Source organism: Nilaparvata lugens, chromosome X, assembly GCF_014356525.2.
Source record: "Nilaparvata lugens isolate BPH chromosome X, ASM1435652v1, whole genome shotgun sequence".
Lineage (NCBI taxonomy): Eukaryota > Metazoa > Arthropoda > Insecta > Hemiptera > Delphacidae > Nilaparvata > Nilaparvata lugens.
Genome location: NC_052518.1, coordinates 66,886,354 through 66,906,295, shown reverse-complemented (window position 1 = coordinate 66,906,295; position 19,942 = coordinate 66,886,354). Strand labels below are relative to the sequence as shown.

The 19,942-nt window shown below is 38.8% G+C and overlaps 2 protein-coding genes across 7 annotated transcripts in view; one reads left to right on the top strand and one right to left on the bottom strand.

The window, feature by feature from the left end:
* Positions 1–19,942, bottom strand: part of LOC111044976 — a 123,325-nt gene that overhangs the window by 4,554 nt on the left and 98,829 nt on the right. Inside the window, exons 5-7 of one of the 2 annotated variants that reach the window (XM_039441502.1) lie at positions 11,279–11,461; positions 3,505–3,735; positions 1,464–1,611 (exon numbers count right to left, since the gene is read on the bottom strand). In XM_039441502.1, coding sequence (XP_039297436.1) covers positions 1,464–1,611; positions 3,505–3,735; positions 11,279–11,461 — 562 coding nt within the window. The remainder of the gene's footprint in view (positions 1–1,463; positions 1,612–3,504; positions 3,736–11,278; positions 11,462–19,942) is intronic. The other variant, XM_039441503.1, reaches the window with a different exon arrangement.
* The window catches only part of LOC111050395 (potassium voltage-gated channel protein Shal), a 517,077-nt gene that overhangs the window by 432,355 nt on the left and 64,780 nt on the right, over positions 1–19,942 (top strand). The window lies entirely within an intron of this gene.

The following is a 19,942-nucleotide window of genomic DNA, read 5'->3' as shown; positions in this document are numbered from 1 at the left end:
TACTCTCCCAATTTTGTTCTTGGTATATGTAAATGATATACTAAAGTTAGACCTCAATGGTGGTGAAGTTTATTCTTTTGCGGATGACACGGTACTGTTGTTTGGGGATGGAACTTGGCGAGACGTTTATAGAAATACCTCTAGAGGCATCTCCACACTTAAGATATGGCTAGACATAAACTCCCTTAGCCTAAATATTAAAAAAAACGAAATACATTGCATTCTCTAGGAGTATTACAGGTCATGAGGTAACTCACTGCCAACTTAAATTGCATTTAAATTGTAATGTAAGTAATGATCACGACGAATGTAATTGTCCCGAGATTGAGAAAACCAGCCACTTGAAATATTTAGGTGTTATAATCGAGGAGGGCTTCAAGTGGAAGAGGCATATTGATTACATATCTGCAATAGATTGTAATTTATATCTCACAAATTCTATAAATTGAGGTCTGTACTGAATGTATTTAGAATGAGAATGATTTACTTCGCAATAGTTCAATCACTACTGCAATACGGATAAGTAATCTGGGGAGGTACTTTCAATTCTCACCTTTCATCTCTATTCACCGTTCAAAAAATGATAATAAAGACTATTTTAAATCGACCCTTACTATACGCCTCGATAAATGCTTTTAATGATCTGAAAGTCATGTCCATCCGCCAACTATATGTACTTAGCATCTTTAAATACTTCGATAGATATAGAAATAACTTTACAAAAATAAATAATGAAGCACATAGAACCAGATACAATGAAAATAAATTCGAATGTTACGTTTCAGACTTCACACTAATTCAAAAACAGCTCATTTATAAAAAAAAATTTATAAATAATATCCCAAATGATCTCACCAATCAAAAAAAAAAGTGATTAAATATATCCCACCAACCGTTAAAAACTGGATAATTCAATCTTATTACTCTAATATCAACGTAATAAAGGCTAGATATTTTCCCCTAATAGTTCGACATCTTATTTTTGGAATTATGATCTAAATTCTTGAGTTCTGTAATGTCTTTTCTTTTACTTTTGTTATAATGTAATTATTGCTACGGTACTCCTACTGGCGGACAAGTTATACTTTTGCCAGTAGAAATCCACTATGTGGAATAAATAATACAGTGTAATATGTATATTAATAACTATGTTATTTTGCTTTTGAGAACTTGTATTTTGATTTTGTAATGTGTACGTTTTTGTGGAATAAATTTGAAATTTAAATATACAAACATGAAATCAGTCTATTAATTCACAGACATTAGCAATTATATTCAAATCATCAATTCAAAAATATGTCATTGTATTTATTCTAAGATAAATTAATTACAGTAATGGATGAGATGAATTACTATTACTCACAGTAACAAAGATCAATGAGTTTTTAACGTAGTTTATCTAGTAAAAAGAGAACAATAAATGTTGCTCTGGACCAATAAACTAATAATTATCATTCTCTTACCCCTCTACATTTATCCAAGCAGACATTAACGGTGCCTTTGAATTGTACGTAAGTTGATTCTGGAAATTTAAAAGCTCTAAATTTTGCGGCGAGGAAATCACCATCAACAGTGTTGAAATTCTCAAACAAATAAGGATCCACCGAACACCTGTAAAAAATATTGTATAAACGTTAAATTAGAGTCAGGAAAAGCTACTGATTTTATCTTGAATTCCATTTTTTGTTTTACTAAGCATAGAATGGATTTTTTTAGAAATTATAAATATTAATGAACAATAATATCAAAATAAATTATGAATAAATCAAGATTGTTTTATTCTAACCTATAAAGTACAGTATAATTGAGACAATCAATTCACAGATGGAAATCACTGAGATATTGCAATTATTCAAATGCTGATGAATTAATGATTATTATTAAACGAAAATTATGGTTTAGTTGTATGGGGTGGAGCCTATAACACTCACCTTCTTAATTTATTTTTGATTCAAAAGTACATAATTAAGAAATATATTATCCACGATTCAAAGTTGAGCTTTATAAGAAGACAGATCATGTATATGAGCACTAGATTTATAAATATTTTACCATTTGATTTTAAATTAAAAGTCCGAGATAGAATGATTGATACTTGAATTAAGGAGAGGTTCTTTTTTTCACTGGGAGCGGAATGGTGGTAGTGTCAATTTGATTTGTCTTTTTTTCTCATTTAATTTTGTTTTTCATTCGTTTTTAAGCTATCTATGTATTTACTCGTTTATTCTTTTTAGTTGATCTACTTTTTTCAAGTTTTTGTTTTTATTTATTTATATAAATACTCCCACCAGCGGGCCAGATGTTTTTTCTTTTGCTGGTGGCGCCTAAAAAATTCTACTTTATCTTAGGTTTCATTAGTCAAGTTCTATTCTATGTTAGGTATTTCTTAGTTTAAGATATTGTGTCTTTGTTAGACTTGTATATTTCAAATTTTTGTAATGTATGAATTTTTTGGCAAATAAATTTCAAGTTTCAAGTTACAAGCTGCCAAAAAAAATGCTGTAATTCACCCCGAAGGCTTCTGCTACTGCAAAATTGCTGTAGTTACTGCTGATTTGTAGTAGCAGAAGTCTTCGGGGTGAATTACAGCATTTAATTTGGATATTCGTTTGATAATAATCATTAATTCATTAGTATTTGAATAAATGCAATATCTCAGTAATTTCCATCTGTAGACTGACTGGCCGCTATGGCTTCATATAAAATGAGCACTGCTATCTAAAGATAGTCAGTTTGGTGAAAGGGTAAGCATTCCCGACCGGCAATTAGGATGTACTGGGTTCGATTCCCGGGCTGACAATTAATTTTTGAATTGTAGCGCTCATCAAATTTCCATCTAGCTGTTTACCCTGTTGTCAATATTTGCAGTAGCAGAAGTCTTCGGGGTGAATTACAGCATTTAATTTGAATTTTCGTTTAATAATAATTAACAATCAATTCTGATAAAGCTATTATTAAATGAATAAGCTGGCTCCATATAAACGATAGAACTTGTGTGATTTTCAAAGAAAATTATTCAAAACAAAAAGACAAGATGATCTCTCAAACATATAGAAGATCACTTAGGATCTACAGAAAATCTTATCTATCAAGTAAATCAATTACAAGTGAGTTGAACTATAGGCTACACAACAAACTAAATAACTGATATAGATATAGAGTATATGTCATTACAAAATTGAATCAAAAGCTAAGGAAGAGAGACACCTCTATAAATTAATATTTGAGGAAAATAGCCAATTTCAAACAAAAAATGATAAAATATCGTTTACAGTATGGTTTCAAGAAAACAATAATACAATTAATGAAAAGAGTATCAATTCAAAGAATGTTTAATTCCTTGGAAAATTACTAGGCAACATTTTTTTAATGTGAAAATCTGTGCTCTATAAATTATTAAGATGAAGATGTATTCCTAGAATTCTAGATAGGTTATATTGCAGATGTCTCTGGAAGTTCAATCAATTTATTTTCATCAATTGTAATAAAGAAGATTGCATTTACCCGTTGAAAATTATGGTTTCCTCTTGTTTTTTCGTATCAGTTACTTGCATGTAGCTAACAAGTAATCCGTAAATCGGAGCAGAACTTTTGTCCAAAAAAATCTCCATCTGAAGAGGTGTGCCGGAGTTGACATTCAGTTCACCGGTAAGCAGTTGACCGCCCTGTCTGACTCCAACACCGAGCTGAGGCTCAGGTGCTCGCGATGTCAAAGAAGTCGTTATCTCCAGATCTCTAGCAAATCAAAATCAAATCAAGTTAATCGAATATAAGAGTAAAAATAAGAATCAACAAGGTTTTGAAACAGGAGTCGTGTGAGAATCAAATACAAGTTTATTGTATTTATCAAACAAAAGTGAAATAGGCTTTTATCAGCAGATCACCCTGTCAATTAAGTTCTTAATTTAAATTTATTACACTACAGGCTTATAAGCTTTGCCTGCTAGAAAAACGTTCAGGCATATATTGATTATAGCCAGTTTACCCATACATCGGTTTTTGGACGTACGATTTTTTAGAATGAAAAAGACTAAGAAATTGTCAAAAAACCACAGATTTATTGATACTTAGAAAGACCGGTTTTGGTTATTACACCATTGTCAGTCAATCTCTAATAAACTAAAACTGAATACAAGAGCAGCAGAATTTATACTAGTAGGCGAGTACTGCTATTGGTCAAGGGCATGAACGCCTGCCTTTGGTCCAGCAAGACAGTCTCCTCCCACTCAACGGTGTGACAAAATGGCACACAAACCAATGTGACAAAGTGGGGTGTACAAACTTAAATGTGGTGATTGTAATGCTTGTTATGTGGATCAAACTGGTGGAAGTTTCAAAAGTAGAATTAAAGAACACATCATAGATTGGAATAAACAAAATGGGGAATCTAACTTTGCAGAACATTTGATAACAAATTATCACAAGTTCACAGTTAAGGAGAATGTTGAGTTTCTGCATGTTAATAAAAAAGGCAGATCTTTGAATATTCTAGAGGCTTTAGAAATAACAAGAGTAATCAAGGAAAATTCCCAGTATAGTTTAAATGACTAGATTCATTTCAACCAATACAACACTACGAATTTAGTTTTATCATATAATTGTAAGAATACATTAGTCAATAGTTTTTCCATTTACATATTTATTTTATTATCTTCCACACTTGTTTTCTTGGTTCTTATTTTGTACTGAAAGTAAATTCTGTTATCATTGCGATTCTGTTGCTTAAGCCGCCATTTTGTCACACCGTTGAGTGGGAGGAGACTGTCTAGCTGGGCCAATGGCAGGCGTTCATGCCCTTGACCAATAGCAGTACTCACCTACTAATCTGCCTACAATAATTAAGTGTGTCACGATGTATTTCGTGACTAATGAGGGAAATTGATTTTAGAGCTATAGTGTGGTCCACGTTATAATGGCAGTGAATAAAGATAGAAGAATAGCTATGCCGATTCTCTGCATTAACTAATTATATTTCTACACTGTTAAAAACATATTTGTCATCGTTGTGGACCTAGAAAAGGATAGTACCACCGTCTTTGTCGAAAGATAGACAAGGATAGCAAAACCAAAGTTGATCAAATACTGTCATTATAACGTGGACCTCACTATAGTTTTGTCGATAATCTCGGTAATCTTGTTATAAGATCTTGTTGTGCAACGAGCAGCTCAGGCACTGGGCTACTGCTCAGCTATCTCAGCCCTCCCCAAGGTGAGGGACCCGGTGACGACCAACAAAGCCCGCTTCCAGGGCTCTTCTATCTGGTTAATTCCAAGAGGAATTGCAGGAGGACCTCGAGTAACGATTGAAATTGATTTATTTCTTCTTCTTTTACAAAAATACAATATATATAAACAATATAGAATGAAGAAGGCTCCTCATATGGGCAAATGCCTGTGAGTGAGGAGCGAGTTCCAAATACAATTGAGTATTCTATACTTGTAAGAATAAAGACAAGTCATAGAAAAGTAAAGATTTTAGCTTTTAGAATTAATGATAAATAACAAGCGACAAAATACGTCTATAATATAATCTAAAATACCTATAAGTAGTATAATACAGTATCTTTTCAAGTAGGTAACTTACACTTTTCAGCCTTCGACGTAGATGGATGCCAACATGCACTCCGAAACACACATACACACACACACACACACACACACACACACCACACACACACACACACACACACAAACTCATAATCTATTGATATACCTAGAAATAACAGTATCTTCTAGTTCATTACAACTGATACTAGAGATCCACTCATCAATTTTTTTTTTCAAAATGACCAATTCTTTTATTTACTGGGTTTTTTATATTTTCAGGTAATTTGGAAAAAAGTATATAGATTTTATAATGGGATGATGTGGAGGTGATTGTTTCTAGTAAGCGAGGAACAACGGTACCGGTATTTAAAGCAGAACGGGTCTGATACATGTGAGGGATACCCGTAAACAGAGTTGATTTGTGTTTAAAAATGTACATGATCAAGGCTTTAATATAAATTTGGCTGATATTGTTAACTTTGAATTCATTAAACAGGGTTTTGGTGGGGTACCTTCTAGGCTTATTCAATGCTATTTTAATGATAAGTTTTTGTACAATAAGTAAAAGAGCAAGATTTGTCTTAAATGCACCCCCAAGCAATTATTTCGTATTGCAGAAGTGATTGAATATAGGCATAATAGACTTGTTTAATTAATTTTGGGGTGAGAAACTGATTCAGAACGTCTGATTGGGAACGTCTTCGTATTGCAGAAGTGATTGAATATAGGCATAATAGACTTGTTTAATTAATTTTGGGGTGAGAATCTGATTCAGAACGTCTGATTGGAAATCCCAATCCTGATAACCAGAAATAGCCGGTGCCCGAGGTGAGGGACCCAGTGACTGCTAGCAACGCCCGGATCCAGGGCCCAGTCATCTTGCTAATTCCAAGAGAAATTGCAAGAGGGCTTCCAGTAACAATTGGAAACGTTTTTCTCATCCCGGAGATCACACTCTCAGAGGACACTAGATCGTTCCTACTCCCTTCTCTCCACGCCCAACCCTGTCAGGCAGTGCGAAAGCATGGCCCGTCTTTCCTAAAAGAGGGAATCATTCCAATAAGGTACTCAAGGCCCTGTTCCAACCCCCAACTAGGGTGGTTGATGGACACCACACCAAGCCTTCCGTCCCCTGCTGCGGCCCACCCCAGTCGCCGACTGAGTCTAGCCGGCCCAGAGCGACACTGGGATTTCTGGTAGAGGAAGGTGTGGGCGAAAATCTACTCAGAAGATTAACACACGATCGTGGGGCTGAAGGTAGGAGGAGAGGAACAGCAATGAGTGCTGAAGAGAAGTGTAATCGCAGCAGAGAGGACAAAGATACATGAGAGGAAATCAGCAATCTGGGAGTGTCCTGGATCTACAAACTTCATCGTAATGAAGCAGTCAAGCTAGCAACATCAGCGGGATTACCATCAAAAGGGACAATGGCCGAGCTTAGGAAAATTTTAGTGGATCATCACAGGAGAACAGCAGGATAATTCAGCAGTCAAAACCAGGCTAGTGATGGAGCTAGTGCAGGCTACCACGAGTCGGACAGAGCAACGTAACTGTGGCCACCTAAAGAAGAGATCTAGAAAGAAGAGTCTAGATGTTTCTAGACTCGAAAGAATACCCCAGGAGGCGTCACCATGTTCAGATGGCGAATCTTGTCATTCATGAGTATATCACCTATGGAGCAGAGAAATTGCTCTTAGACTCGGTGCCAACCAACAGCACCTGTTCTCAATTGAGGAGAGCATTAGCAGAACAACGGCAACGTTTCCTCACAATGCTTCCACCACTTCCAAATGAGGAAGCTATGCTACAGCCAGTAACGCCGAGATCAACACCGGCTAATGCAGATACTGATACTCTGTATCATGCGAAACCTGCATTGGTGAGACCAGATGTATCACCAGCTCACCAATACATACCTCGACATGTACTGAGGTGCCTACCAGAGCTGCGGCACCTCACACTCCATTTATGGACCCAGGAACTGTGTGTGATAAAGTTTGGGGATGGTGGTTGTCCTATGATGGCAATGGAGATGCTCTTAGTTTTTCTAGAGTGCCTTGAAGAGCTGCAGCAAGCATATGGACTGACAGTCGAGCAGTTGTTTCCGGTGCTACCAGAAATGTTGGCAGGAAGATGTTCCTTGTGGATGCGGAACCGGAGAGGGCTTTGGCATCACTGGAACGATTTTGTGAGAGACTTTCGGTCTTGTTACTATCCAGCGAACTATGAGGAGGACCTGGATACTCAAATTCTTGGTCGATGGCAACGTGAAGGCAAGACCATCGACGACTACGTGGAGGAACTTCAGACTCTCATGAGAAGGAGAGGAGACTTCTCAATCAGCCACCAGCTGCAGAGGCTCTATAAGAATCTCCTACCCCGGTACAAGCTGTACATAAGGAAAGCCAAAGTTTATTCAGTTGACGATCTACTTAAACTGGTCAGACAATATGATCAAATAAAGTTTGAAGAGAAGATTGCACAACAGAGGCAACGAGCTGTGAAGCAAAAGGAGGTGCATAAACCAGTAAAACCTCGACCCGAACCCGAGCCCACAATAACACAACGATGTGTAGAGTCAACTCCAGTGGGTCCTGTATGCTGGCAGTGTAAGAAAGTGGGTCACTGGAGGTCGCAGTGCCCTTAAGCTTCTCTCTGGTCAACATGCGGGAAGTCACGTTCCAGTTGTACCTGTGAGAGAGACTAGAAGAGGTCTATGGATAAAGCTGACTAGAACCGGAATTACAGTTCGACAACAGACTGTAACAACAGTCGAAGTAGCTGGCAACCAATATCGAGCTCTACTCGATACAGGAGTGGAATTCAATTATTTAAGTTTAACCACATTTGCAAGCTTAGAGGCCGGGTGCGCGAATAAAACGCCTACACAACAGGGTGAGGTCTTGGCCAATGGACCGGCAGCGCGGCTGTATGGAAAGATGGAAATAAATTAACCTGAAAGTCGACCACAAGGTGCTGCCCACAGTGATGACTTTCATGGAAGGATTATCACCCAAATTTTTATTTGGCATGCAGTTTCTGTGGGAGCACAAAGTGAAGATCGACACTCACACCCATACCATGGAGTGGGAGCCTCAACCCAGGGAGAAAGGTGAGGCGACTATCCTAAAGAATGCAAGAGTCCAAGAGAGAGAGATGAAGTCCGGTACAGCCACAATAGAGATGCAACAAGAGCATCCGCAGCCCCAGGAGACACATATTTTCATGCTAGTACATGTCCAGGACGTCTGGCTCAATGCACTAGTTGATACCGGGGCTGAGCTGTCCTATGTCTCTGGAGAGGCAGCACAATGGCCTAAGAAGTCTGGGGATTGCCAGATTAAAGCAATCAGTCACCAACCTATTTTGGTGAATGGAGAGAAGCTACCCATAGTGGAGGAGCTGAGGCTGACTGCTGAAGTATGCAGTAGACGAGTATACTGGAGAGTGGCAGTAGTCAATGAGTTAGAATCCGAAATGATTTTGTGATTGAGTCATTTGAAGGCGATTCGAGCAAAACTCGATTTAAGGCAGAGGAGGATGGTATTACCTCCAGCCCTAGTAGAGCAGGTGATGGCTGTGACTTCCGAAAAGGAGGAGTTCGATAAATTCTTGGAGATGGAACTGAGAAAATTCCAAGATGTGCCAGGTGCGACTCACCTTCTAGTGCATGAAATCAGGCTGAAGAAAGGAGCTGAACCGTTCTGACAACGTCCTTATCCTCGTAATCCGCTTATGCAGACAGTGATAAATGAGGAAGTCGACAGTATGCTCAGCCAGCGGGTGATTGAGCCTAGTAGCAGCCCTTGGAGTTCACCAATTGTTTTGGTGAAAAAGGCCAATGGAAAAATGCGGTTTTGCATTGATTTCCGTCAAATTAATGCACTCACTGAACGAGATGCATACCCATTGCCAAATATGACAGGTATTTCGGATCGGTTGAGGAATGCCAAATATATTTCTTCGATTGACTTGAAGAGTGATTATTGGCAAGTGCCATTGGAGGAGCAGAGTGAACAGCTGACAGCGTTTATGGTTTCCGGAAGGGGGCTATTCCAGTTCAGGATGATGCTGTTTGGTCTGCACTCAGCTGGAGCAACATTTCAACGTCTTATAGACCGGGTGATTGGGCCAGAATTGGAGCCATGCGCTTTTGCATACCTGGATGACGACGTCATCGTCCTAGGAGAGACACTGGAAGCTCATATAGCTCATATGTAACAGAGCAAGGACTCCGAACTGATCCAGAAACGGTGAGGGATGTTGAACGAATTTCTAACTCCACAGAGGCTGAGAACGCTCCGGAGTTTTCTGGGTTTGATGTCCTAGAATAGGAGATTTGTTCCGAATTTTTCGGACCTTGCAACACCCTTGCACCGGCTGCTGAAGGTAGTTGTGAAGTGGCACTAGGGACCGGTAGAGGAGTAGGCCTTCCAGGAGATGAAGGGGGCCCTAACCAGATCACCAGTGTTGACATATCCACATTTTGAACTTCGATTCACACTCCAGACAGATGCCTCAGAATACAGATTGGGATCTGTACTCACCCAGGAGGTCAATGGAGAGGAGAAGGTCTTCGCCTATGCGAGCAGAGGGCTCAAGGGGGCCGAACTTCTCCACAACAGAGAAGGAATGCTTGGCTGTGATTTTCGCACTGAGAAAATTCAAGCCATATATAGAAGGCTACGGGACTAGAGTTATCACGGATCACCAGTCTTTAAAGTGGCTCAGAGCAATCCCGAACACGACAGGAAGGCTCGCGAGATGGGCTTTAGAAATGCAACAATATAATCAGGTTATTAAATATTGTCGTGGAAAGCTGAACGTGGTTCCAGATGCACTTTCCAGAGCGTTGCCAGGAGGTGACGCACCGGCCGACGACAATGGAAACCAAAAGGAGGCTACAGGAGGTGACGCACCGGCCGACGACAATGGAAACCCAAAGGAGGCTACAAGAGAGGTGGCAGCCATCATCACGGAGGATGATAGATGGATAAAGAAGATGAAAAGTAACCTGCTCCATAATCCGGGTAAATATCCAGATTATAAGGTGAGGGATTGTCATATATGGACCCGGCAGCAGCCTCCTGATGCACCCGAGAGTGATGGCTGGAAGCTGTGTATTCCAAGAGCTGCACGGGGTGAGATACTACAGGAGAGTCATGATGCACCGATAGCTGGCTACCAAGGGGTGTTTCGACCCTATCACCGGATAGCATGCCGCTATTATTGGCCAGGCCTCTATGCGGACTTCGCAAAGTATGTGAGGCGGTGCGAGACATGCATGAAGCACAAAGTGGAGCAGCGGCCTCCATATGGGCAGATAAATAGCCAGAGGTAGGTAGTTCGACCCTGGGAGACCGTCAGAACCGATATAGTAGGCCCATTACCTCGCTCGAAGAGAGGGAATAAATACCTGGTGGTGTTTCAAGACCAGTTCACAAAGTGGACAGAAGCTCGACTGCTAGCTCAAGCCGATAGTAACGCAGTTGCACGAGCCCTGAGGGAGCTAGTTGTCACCAAATTTGGAGTACCGAAATTACTGATTTGTAACAATGGAACACAATATAACAGTGGGCGTTTTAGGTCATACTGTAAGGATAATGGCATTACATTATTCTATACTCCACCATATTCACCGAGCTGTAATCCTACTGAGAGAGTCAACAGAGTTTTAAAGACTATGATACAACTCTATGTTGGAGAGCATCATGCTGATTGGGATTGTTACATGGAGGAATTCTGTTTCGCCATGAATACAGCAGTACATGTTGGTACCAAGTATACTCCCGCTTTCCTGAATTTTGGGAGAGAGCTGAGAGCACCGGGAGACGTCAGCTGTGAAGAGGAAGGCGATCCCCGACAGGAGGATGGAGACACGAGCCGAGCGGCGCAGCTGAGGAGGCTGCAGGTGCTGAAACATGCACAGAAGCTCGTTTTGAACAACTTAAAGAGGCTTATAATAATACCAGGAGGTCTTATACCAGGCGAAGACCACTGGAACTGAAGACGGGGAAGATGGTGAATAAGCGAGATTATCACAGTAGTGGTGTTTTGAGAGAGCTGCTTATCCAATAGAAATCGAGGGGTGTGGCCTCCCCCTCCACCCCCCCTGCCCTAGTCCGCCATTTTGGCCCCGCCCCCAACCAATAGGAAGCAAGGGGCGTGGCCACGCCCCTTTTTCCTCCCCATCCACCCCCCCTGCCACAGTCCGCCATTTTGGCCCCGCCCCAAGCCAATAGGAAGCGAGGGGGCGTGGCCAAAATGGCGGCCCTCCACCCCCCTTCCCTAGTGTCGGCCATTTTGTCCCCCACCAAAGTCCCCGCCCCAACCAATAGGAAGAGGTTCCCCAGGCCCCCGACGGCCATCTTTGTTGTAGCAGGTGTTCTGTCATCTGCCATCCCCCACCAACCAATAGGTTCCCCAGCCCCCGACGGCGGCCATCTTTGTTGTAGCAGGTGTTCTGACATCTGCCCCAGTTAACACCTGCTTCTAAGTGGTGCCAATTAGCATATTAAAAATATCCCCACATTTAAAATCTTTAAAATCACAGATATCTAAACTCTCAAACTACACTACTAGCGCTAAACTCTCAAACTACACTACTAGCGCTAAACTCTCAAACTACACTACTAGCGCTAAACTCTCAAACTACACTACTAGCGTTCAAAGTTTGGCGCAAATTAAACTACAATAATATGTTCCTTGTTTTCCTCCACCACAGGAAGAATGAAAAAAATTACATTTCATATTTGTTCGTATGAGATGTCATTTTCCCCACACTATGCTGTAAAAGGAATGGTGGTGCTTTTTTTAATGTGCTTTCCCCATATTGAGAAAACTCTAATTGAATGTCGCTATAATAGGATGTATATAGATAGGCTAATCTATTCTACATACTACTATAGTTATTCATTACAATGTGTTAATCAACATTAGGCCTATTGCACAACAATATAGTGCATGTTCCTTTTTTCCTCCACCACAGGAAGAATGAAAAAAATTACATTTCATATTTGTTAGTATGAGATGTCATTTTCCCCACACTATGCTGTAAAAGGAATGGTGGCGCTTTTTTTAATGTGCTATCCCCATATTGAGAAAACTCTAATTGAATGTCACTATAATAGGATGTATATAGATAGGCTAATCTATTCTACATACTACTATAGTTATTCATTACAAAGTATTAATCAACATTAGGCCTATTGCACAATCAATGATGGGAATGGGTTGTTTTTTTTTATTTTTTTCTATTTCATATATTCCTTTCTTCTTCTAGAAGAACAAGAGGCGATTTACCTTCTTGCTGTACACACTTCAGATAGAGTTTTTGTTTGTTGAAATCCTCAAGTGTTTGAAGATTCAATACACTCAGAAATTTCTCAGGTAAGTAAACTTCGCAATAATAGTCACCATTGCTGTCATGATCGTATAACCTCATTATGATTCGCTGTCCCTGCTGTGTTCTCACCAATCTAGCATGTACAACATGGTACCACGAATCATGGTCAAGATCTTTGAGTGAGACCGTTGGATATTCAGTTTTCGAAATATAATTGAATGACTTCATACTAAAAAGTCTATCATTTCCAGTGCTGGTGTTGCTTCTCTGATGATGGTGATCCATAATAAAAGCTTACTGCGCGCGCGTTCGAGTGCAAGAGTAATAAGCTATGCTTGCTTCAATGTGCGTTGTCGGTTAAAGACTGAGCGCACACAAACCTGTTAAGCCGACAGTCCCCCACAACCGCCTCCCATTCCGTTTCCTGTCGACTCCTTCCACTGACACTTTTACACATTCCTTCTGTTGACTCGTTCTCCCCTCCGCCGCGTCTCCTCTCACCTTTACACATTCCTTCTGTTGACTTCGTCTCCCCTCCGCCGCATCATGATGTTGTCTCCCCTCCGTCACCTTTACACGCACTCTCGCTTTCTACCTTCTTCTTCTTCTTCTTCTTCTTTACATGTAGCCGCATTCCTTTCTTCTCCGCTGTTCACCTTAACCTCTTCTTCTTCTTCTTTACAGCTAGTCACATCTTCTTCTCCTCTGTTCACCTCGAGCGATCTTAAAATTTCTTCTTCAATTCTTATTAGCTTGTTTACATTCAAACTAAAGGGTCTGTAATAAGCTAAGTAATCACTGATATCGTTAATATTAACTGTATTTAGAAATATTGCTTTCAATTGTCTAGCAATACTACTGTTTTTTGTCTCTATTGCTTTTTGACACAAATCATACCATTCAATGTAGTTTTGTAATTTAATTTCTAAACATTCTGGCGCATAAGTCCAAGTTTGTGGATTCATTATAGCTCTTCAATCTGCTGCTGCTACCGAAGGTACTCTAAATGAGTGGTACTAGAACAGTGAAATTTATTGCTTTTCGCTTCTCCCTTCCACCACTACCTACATTTTCGCTACAGGTCAGACTGCATACTCTCGCTTTATGCGAAATCAAATCAAATCCACAATAAACACACAGTATGCTTTCCCCATCAAAATAAAAACCTTGTCGGGCATAGTTGCGTCTTCGTTGTTTAGTTAGCAGTTTACAATGTTTCATACTTTCCATTCTATTATTTTTGCATGTATAATCGATATCAGCAGCAGCATTACGATTCAATGAACTCATATTGTTTGTAGGCATTGAAGCAGCACTATTCTCTATTCCCTTTGTTTGCTTGTTACACATCAAGATTGTCAAATAATGATACGCACTGAAAAGTGCACACCGGGCATTGGACGATTTGTTATGAATTTTGCATACACTAAAACACCAAGAATTTTCAAACATTGTATAGTCCGGTTTTTGAATATCCTCCGGCATAGTAAGCACATTGTCGTGTAACCTTTTCAAAAACTGTGCTTTTTCTCTTCCCTTTGTATAGATTGTGGTATAATTTTGCAAATATGAAGCAAGCAGCGCGTCAGTGTAAATTAAGTCGCCTTGCTCCCATCAAATTTTATGATAGTTATGTTCAAGCCAGCTGACATCGTGGTACATTTTTCTACTCAGTAATGTTTTCGGAAATGGTGATTTAAAGTGTAGCACAATATGTCGTAGTTTGTAATCGATTATGGCTACCTCTTTAATAATGATAAAATTATCATCACTTTTGAAAAAATGAAACTCGACTACAGCAAAAGGAAAATCAATGTCATCATTTTTCGAAAACCTGTCCCATTCTTCTTCACGAACATTATTCTTCGTCTCTCGTACATTCTTCTCCTCCTCAATTCTTGCCGCCTCCTTATCCAATTCTTCTTCTTCTTCTTCTTTATCCAAGTCGCATTGTATGCCAAAAGTCTCGAAATTTTGTTGATACTTGCTCATCATCGTCCATTTTCTGTTGTCCGTCGGTGCATGCACACATTCTATGTACAAATGCATCAAATTTTGCTTTTGTCAATGATGACAATGATGATGATGATGATGATAACGACGACGACGACTGAGGAATATCTATGTTATTATTCAAGCTATTAGAACACATTACAACTGAACACTGATGTAATTACTGTTCATACACGCACTTTTATATACCCCCCTCCTCCTTCACACCGTCATGCATAATTAAAGCTCGCTCTTGCGTCAAATTACTGTACTTCACGAACTAATGCGCTCAATGGTTTGTATTCTACTAATGTGTCACTTATCAAAATACAATATGCAGTCGTTAAATTTGGCACATTTTCTGTAAACTCCATTTCCAATCGAATGTCTGTTGACGATGTTAAATGATCAGCTTGATGTGAACAATCTAGTACAATTATTGGACAGCAATCAGTAAAAGTTTTATAATCTACAACTGTACCATAATCAGTATGAAGTCCTAAATTATAATAGCTGGGCACAAATTCTATAAACATTTTGTACAAAAGTTGTTTGTTTCCATTTATACGATCATATGGCAGATATTCACTATTCAGGAAAAGTTTAACATCATGCAATTTGCACATATCAAATTTCGACATTGACTTTCCCATTACATTTTTCCTGTTTGTCTGAAATGCTAATATTACAAATCGCGGTGTATCAGCTTTTGAAGCCGTCTTTATAGTCCAAATCGTGCTAACACTGCTCGGCAGCTGAGGATATTCGTGGATATCCCATTTTCTGAATGCAATTTTCAATGGCCTATCCTGATCAACAATTTTCAGAAATTTCAATCTTAAATGATCATCTACATGAATATAGGGCACTTTCCAAAGCAATTTTGTTATTTCCAATGACATTGATGTTGCTTGTGGCGACTGAATACAATTAATATCTGTTGCGGATCTCAAAAGCACAAGCTCTTGTCTCATATTCAAAATTACATGTTGAAAATCTTCGAAAAATGGCAGAAGTAATTTTAACGGTACGCAATAAGCAAAAGTATTATTGGTTAGTGTTGATGCACTATCAGTGAAACCTGCTAAATTATATGTATTTTTATTGTTTAGTTGTTTCACTAAATATGATTTAATAGTAGAAGTAATACCTACTAGTCGACTCTTTGCAACGACTGTACCTGCCAACTCAAATCGTATCTCATCAAACATATGTGCTACTGCATTTGAACTGAGCGTATATACAGCCTCGACCGGCGGATCATCAGGTTTGTCTTTTGGTGGCGGTTTTGTACATGTAATTTCCCCCTCAACAATAAGAAAAGATTTTGCAACTAATGAAATAAGGTCATGAGACGATTTCGACAAACGTATTTCATCATTGTTATTAAATTTCAAATTACCATACGGCGCATGCGTATGATAATCAAATTTTGTTATATCTGAATAATAGTGTATGTCTTGTTCAACATTTAGTATGTCACTAATTGCAGCCGCCGCCGCCGCGACATGTTTTGATGACATATTTCCAATTCACTTTAAAACCAAGCTTTTCTAAAAACCTTGCTCGATTATGTGTTATCAGTTTCACGGACTGATAAGTACTAACCGGTGTCGGCAATTGTTGCTGCATGCTAAAAGCAGTCCTACCGCCACTCCACTCCCTCATACTTGCCGCACCTGACTTCAGGTTGTTATACACAACAAAACCCATTCTTTCACAGTAGCGCGATTCCTTCTTGCTCGCGCTCTCTCTCGCTTGTGTTGTTTGCGTGACTAATGCTCACATCATTCTAACACACGCTTGATCCACCGCCGCATTCTTCCTCACTCGTTCTCTCTCTCTCTCTCTATTCCTTCTTTCTAATGTGTACTCTTATTGTTATACTATCGCCGCGGAAATCAACTAGTTTACCATTCTGATAAACTACTTGAATTACAATGGATTGAATTCTGTGCATGTTTAATGGAAAGTAAATAATTGGCGATGGTGATTCATTTATTAGAAAACCAGGTGCAACCTTTGGTAGAAATTCAAAAATTGTATGAACCTCTTGCCCATTTCGATAACTACCGCATGCAATATTACAAGTAACCTGGAACGATGTTATATTTGTAATGGATACTAAACGTTTAGAATAATGCCATTTATTTGCTACAAGAATTTCTCTATCAAAACCGAGTATATCGGCTAGTGATGTGTTCATTGTTAAATCAACATCTTTATCCGCTTTCAATTCACATAGCATTGTCGTATTATTTCCTTGTATAATTAGATTTGAACTATCAACATTCAATTTTCTCTTTATTTCATTTATTATACGATCAATTTCGTAGGAGCCTGTATCCAAATCAATCAAGCTATCACCATACTTAAAAGATGAGTTGACATTTTTAATTATATTCGGTACACTATTGTATGTCCATAAATTAATCAATCCAATTTCATATTGATAGCGTGCGTCTAGCTCTAGTACAGTGGGAAGTACTTCAATTAAACAACTGCTGCTGCTACTGTCTTTAGATGATAATGTTATTACAACCATTGTGTACTACTACTGTTTTACCACCACCACCTTCTTTCATACACATCTACAAGTGAACTGACTGCTATAACGCATCTGCAAGAAATAAAAGACAAAAATGACCACATACATTACTATTTAGTGTTTGTAATTGATCATAATTGAAATAAATTTCAACATTTGGTTGTTGTTTGAAATAGTTTATCAATTGTATGGGCGGCTGTAAATTACCAATTGGATCAAAATAATATACTTTTTGTGCATGTTTTTTGTAAGCCACCCAGTGTGTTCCACTGTTCATGATCGAGTCTAAATTTATGATCGATTTTTCATTTAAATTAATTCTTTTTGGCAATGTATCAATCATATAAATTCCACGCAATTTAATATCTAAAATATCAGCCCAATCTAGTAGATCATAATTTGACAGTGGTCCTTGTATATTAATCTTCATTTTCTCACTTTCTTTGGTGCTCTTCTCCTCCTCCTCCTCGTCCTCTTCTTTGTTGTGTTTCTCCTTCTTCTTTGTGATGGACTTGGTGATTCAATGATTCTACCGCCTTTATACAAGGGTGCATATGGTCTTAAATAAAAACCTTGACCAGCTATGTGCTTACTTAAATGTTTAATTGCTTTTTGTCGTAAATGTGCACTTCTTTGTTCTTGTAGTGATGAATTATTTTTCCAACCTTCTCTTCTATTATTCCGCCGCCGCCGCCGTTTTCTTATCCTCCGTTGTACTCTACCCCCACCAAAGGCAGCTTTAGCTTTGATCAAATTTGTAATTAAGTATGCGGCTGCTTTTTCAGTTAAACCTGTGTTTGGATTTTTAAAAACAGACCATGCTTTATAAGCCACATTTCGCGACGAATTATCACTATGCTGCGCATACGCTATATCATGCTCTTTACATGCTTCATCCAGACTATTTATTCCTTTGTCCCCCCTCCTTAATCTTTTATCTAATTTGGTGCCGGGTCCGCAAAAGCGGTAGGAGGGGATATGCAACTCCAGGGGTAATGTATCGACAATTTTATTAAGGGCGGTTGATGCAAATCCGCTAAGTTTCGATAAAATACCAGTGCCAATTTTACGTCGCACTCGTCGACGACGACGAAGGCAAGACTTTTTTGCTACCATCCTTTCAATAGCAATGTTGAAACCTGACTAAATAGAAATTAGTTAATCCCCTTAAGACCTAACCGTTGCCGGCTCCGGCTCGCTATCAAAAATATTACAAAGTTGTAATGTTGTTATTAGTAGAAAATTCGAAATACTATCACCAGACGATGGGTTTATGTTTATACAACTGTTCAATGCTGTATAATTGTTGAAAAAATTACAAATAACCTTACGTTGATCATTCATATAAGCATACCATTTGTCTAGTCCATCATCAAATAATTTCGATGTTTTATAATTCATTTGAGATTGAACACATAGTCTTATATAAGATAATATATGTGCTTTATTATAAGCTTTTACGCTTAAATTGGCAGTACTGCTGCTGCTGCTGCTGTCTTTTACAGATTGGTTTAATGATGAAAAATTTAACACATTTTCAACTCTAATATTGTGCAATGTACAAGTACTCAGAGTATAGTATAAGAGTAATATCATACTAATTGTGTATATTATGAATGTAACAAATACTATGATTATTTTCATTTCTTGTCCTATTGACTTGACTCCCATCGTGTCTGCTGGCAAACTAAGTTTGCAGTGTTTAGACATGCAACTGAATGCATTCATGTATGACGCGTGTGTGCAGCTATGCATGACCAGACATGTCTGAACATGTCTGTGTGAAGTCATTAACCTTTGACTATAAATAGTCATGTAGAACAATGATTGTACATCAGTTGTGCACAGTTGTTGATCACACACACACACAAGGTAAGTTAAATGAATAATAAGTGCAATAATCAATATATATAATTTATTATAATATAAGAAAAATATTAGAAATTAATTATAAATTTATAAGAAAAAGAAACCTAATCCTTTAATTCAAATTGCCACAATTTGAAAAAAAAAAAAAAAATTTAAAATTTGAAATATTATTAATTTAAAAGTGTTCCTCTGATATATTCAGCTGAATCTACGGCCGCTGCCGCGACCGTCGATTCAGCCTTATATCAGAGGAACGACCTTCGCTGTGAACAACTTGCATTATTAAATTGTGGCAACCTGAATTAAACGACTGCACATTCGCACGCGTAATCTTAGTAGTAAATCTATGCGGCATGAAAGTTTCAATTTCGGCATCTTCGTTGCCCCGACGTCCTACATTTGCTACCCTAATGATAACAGCATCCTTGTTGTAGGAGCGCACAACACGCGCACCTAAAACAGGATACTGAAATGCATCGGATAAATGTTTTAACGCAATTGTACGACGTCGGGATGGATCTGAAAACCTTATCAGTCCATTGAAATCAAATTCATGCTGCATAGAGTTAGATCCTAAGATTGCGCGTGGACGTCTATAAGGATGAGTGGCGGAGGCGGAGGTAGAGGCGGTGGTGGCGGGG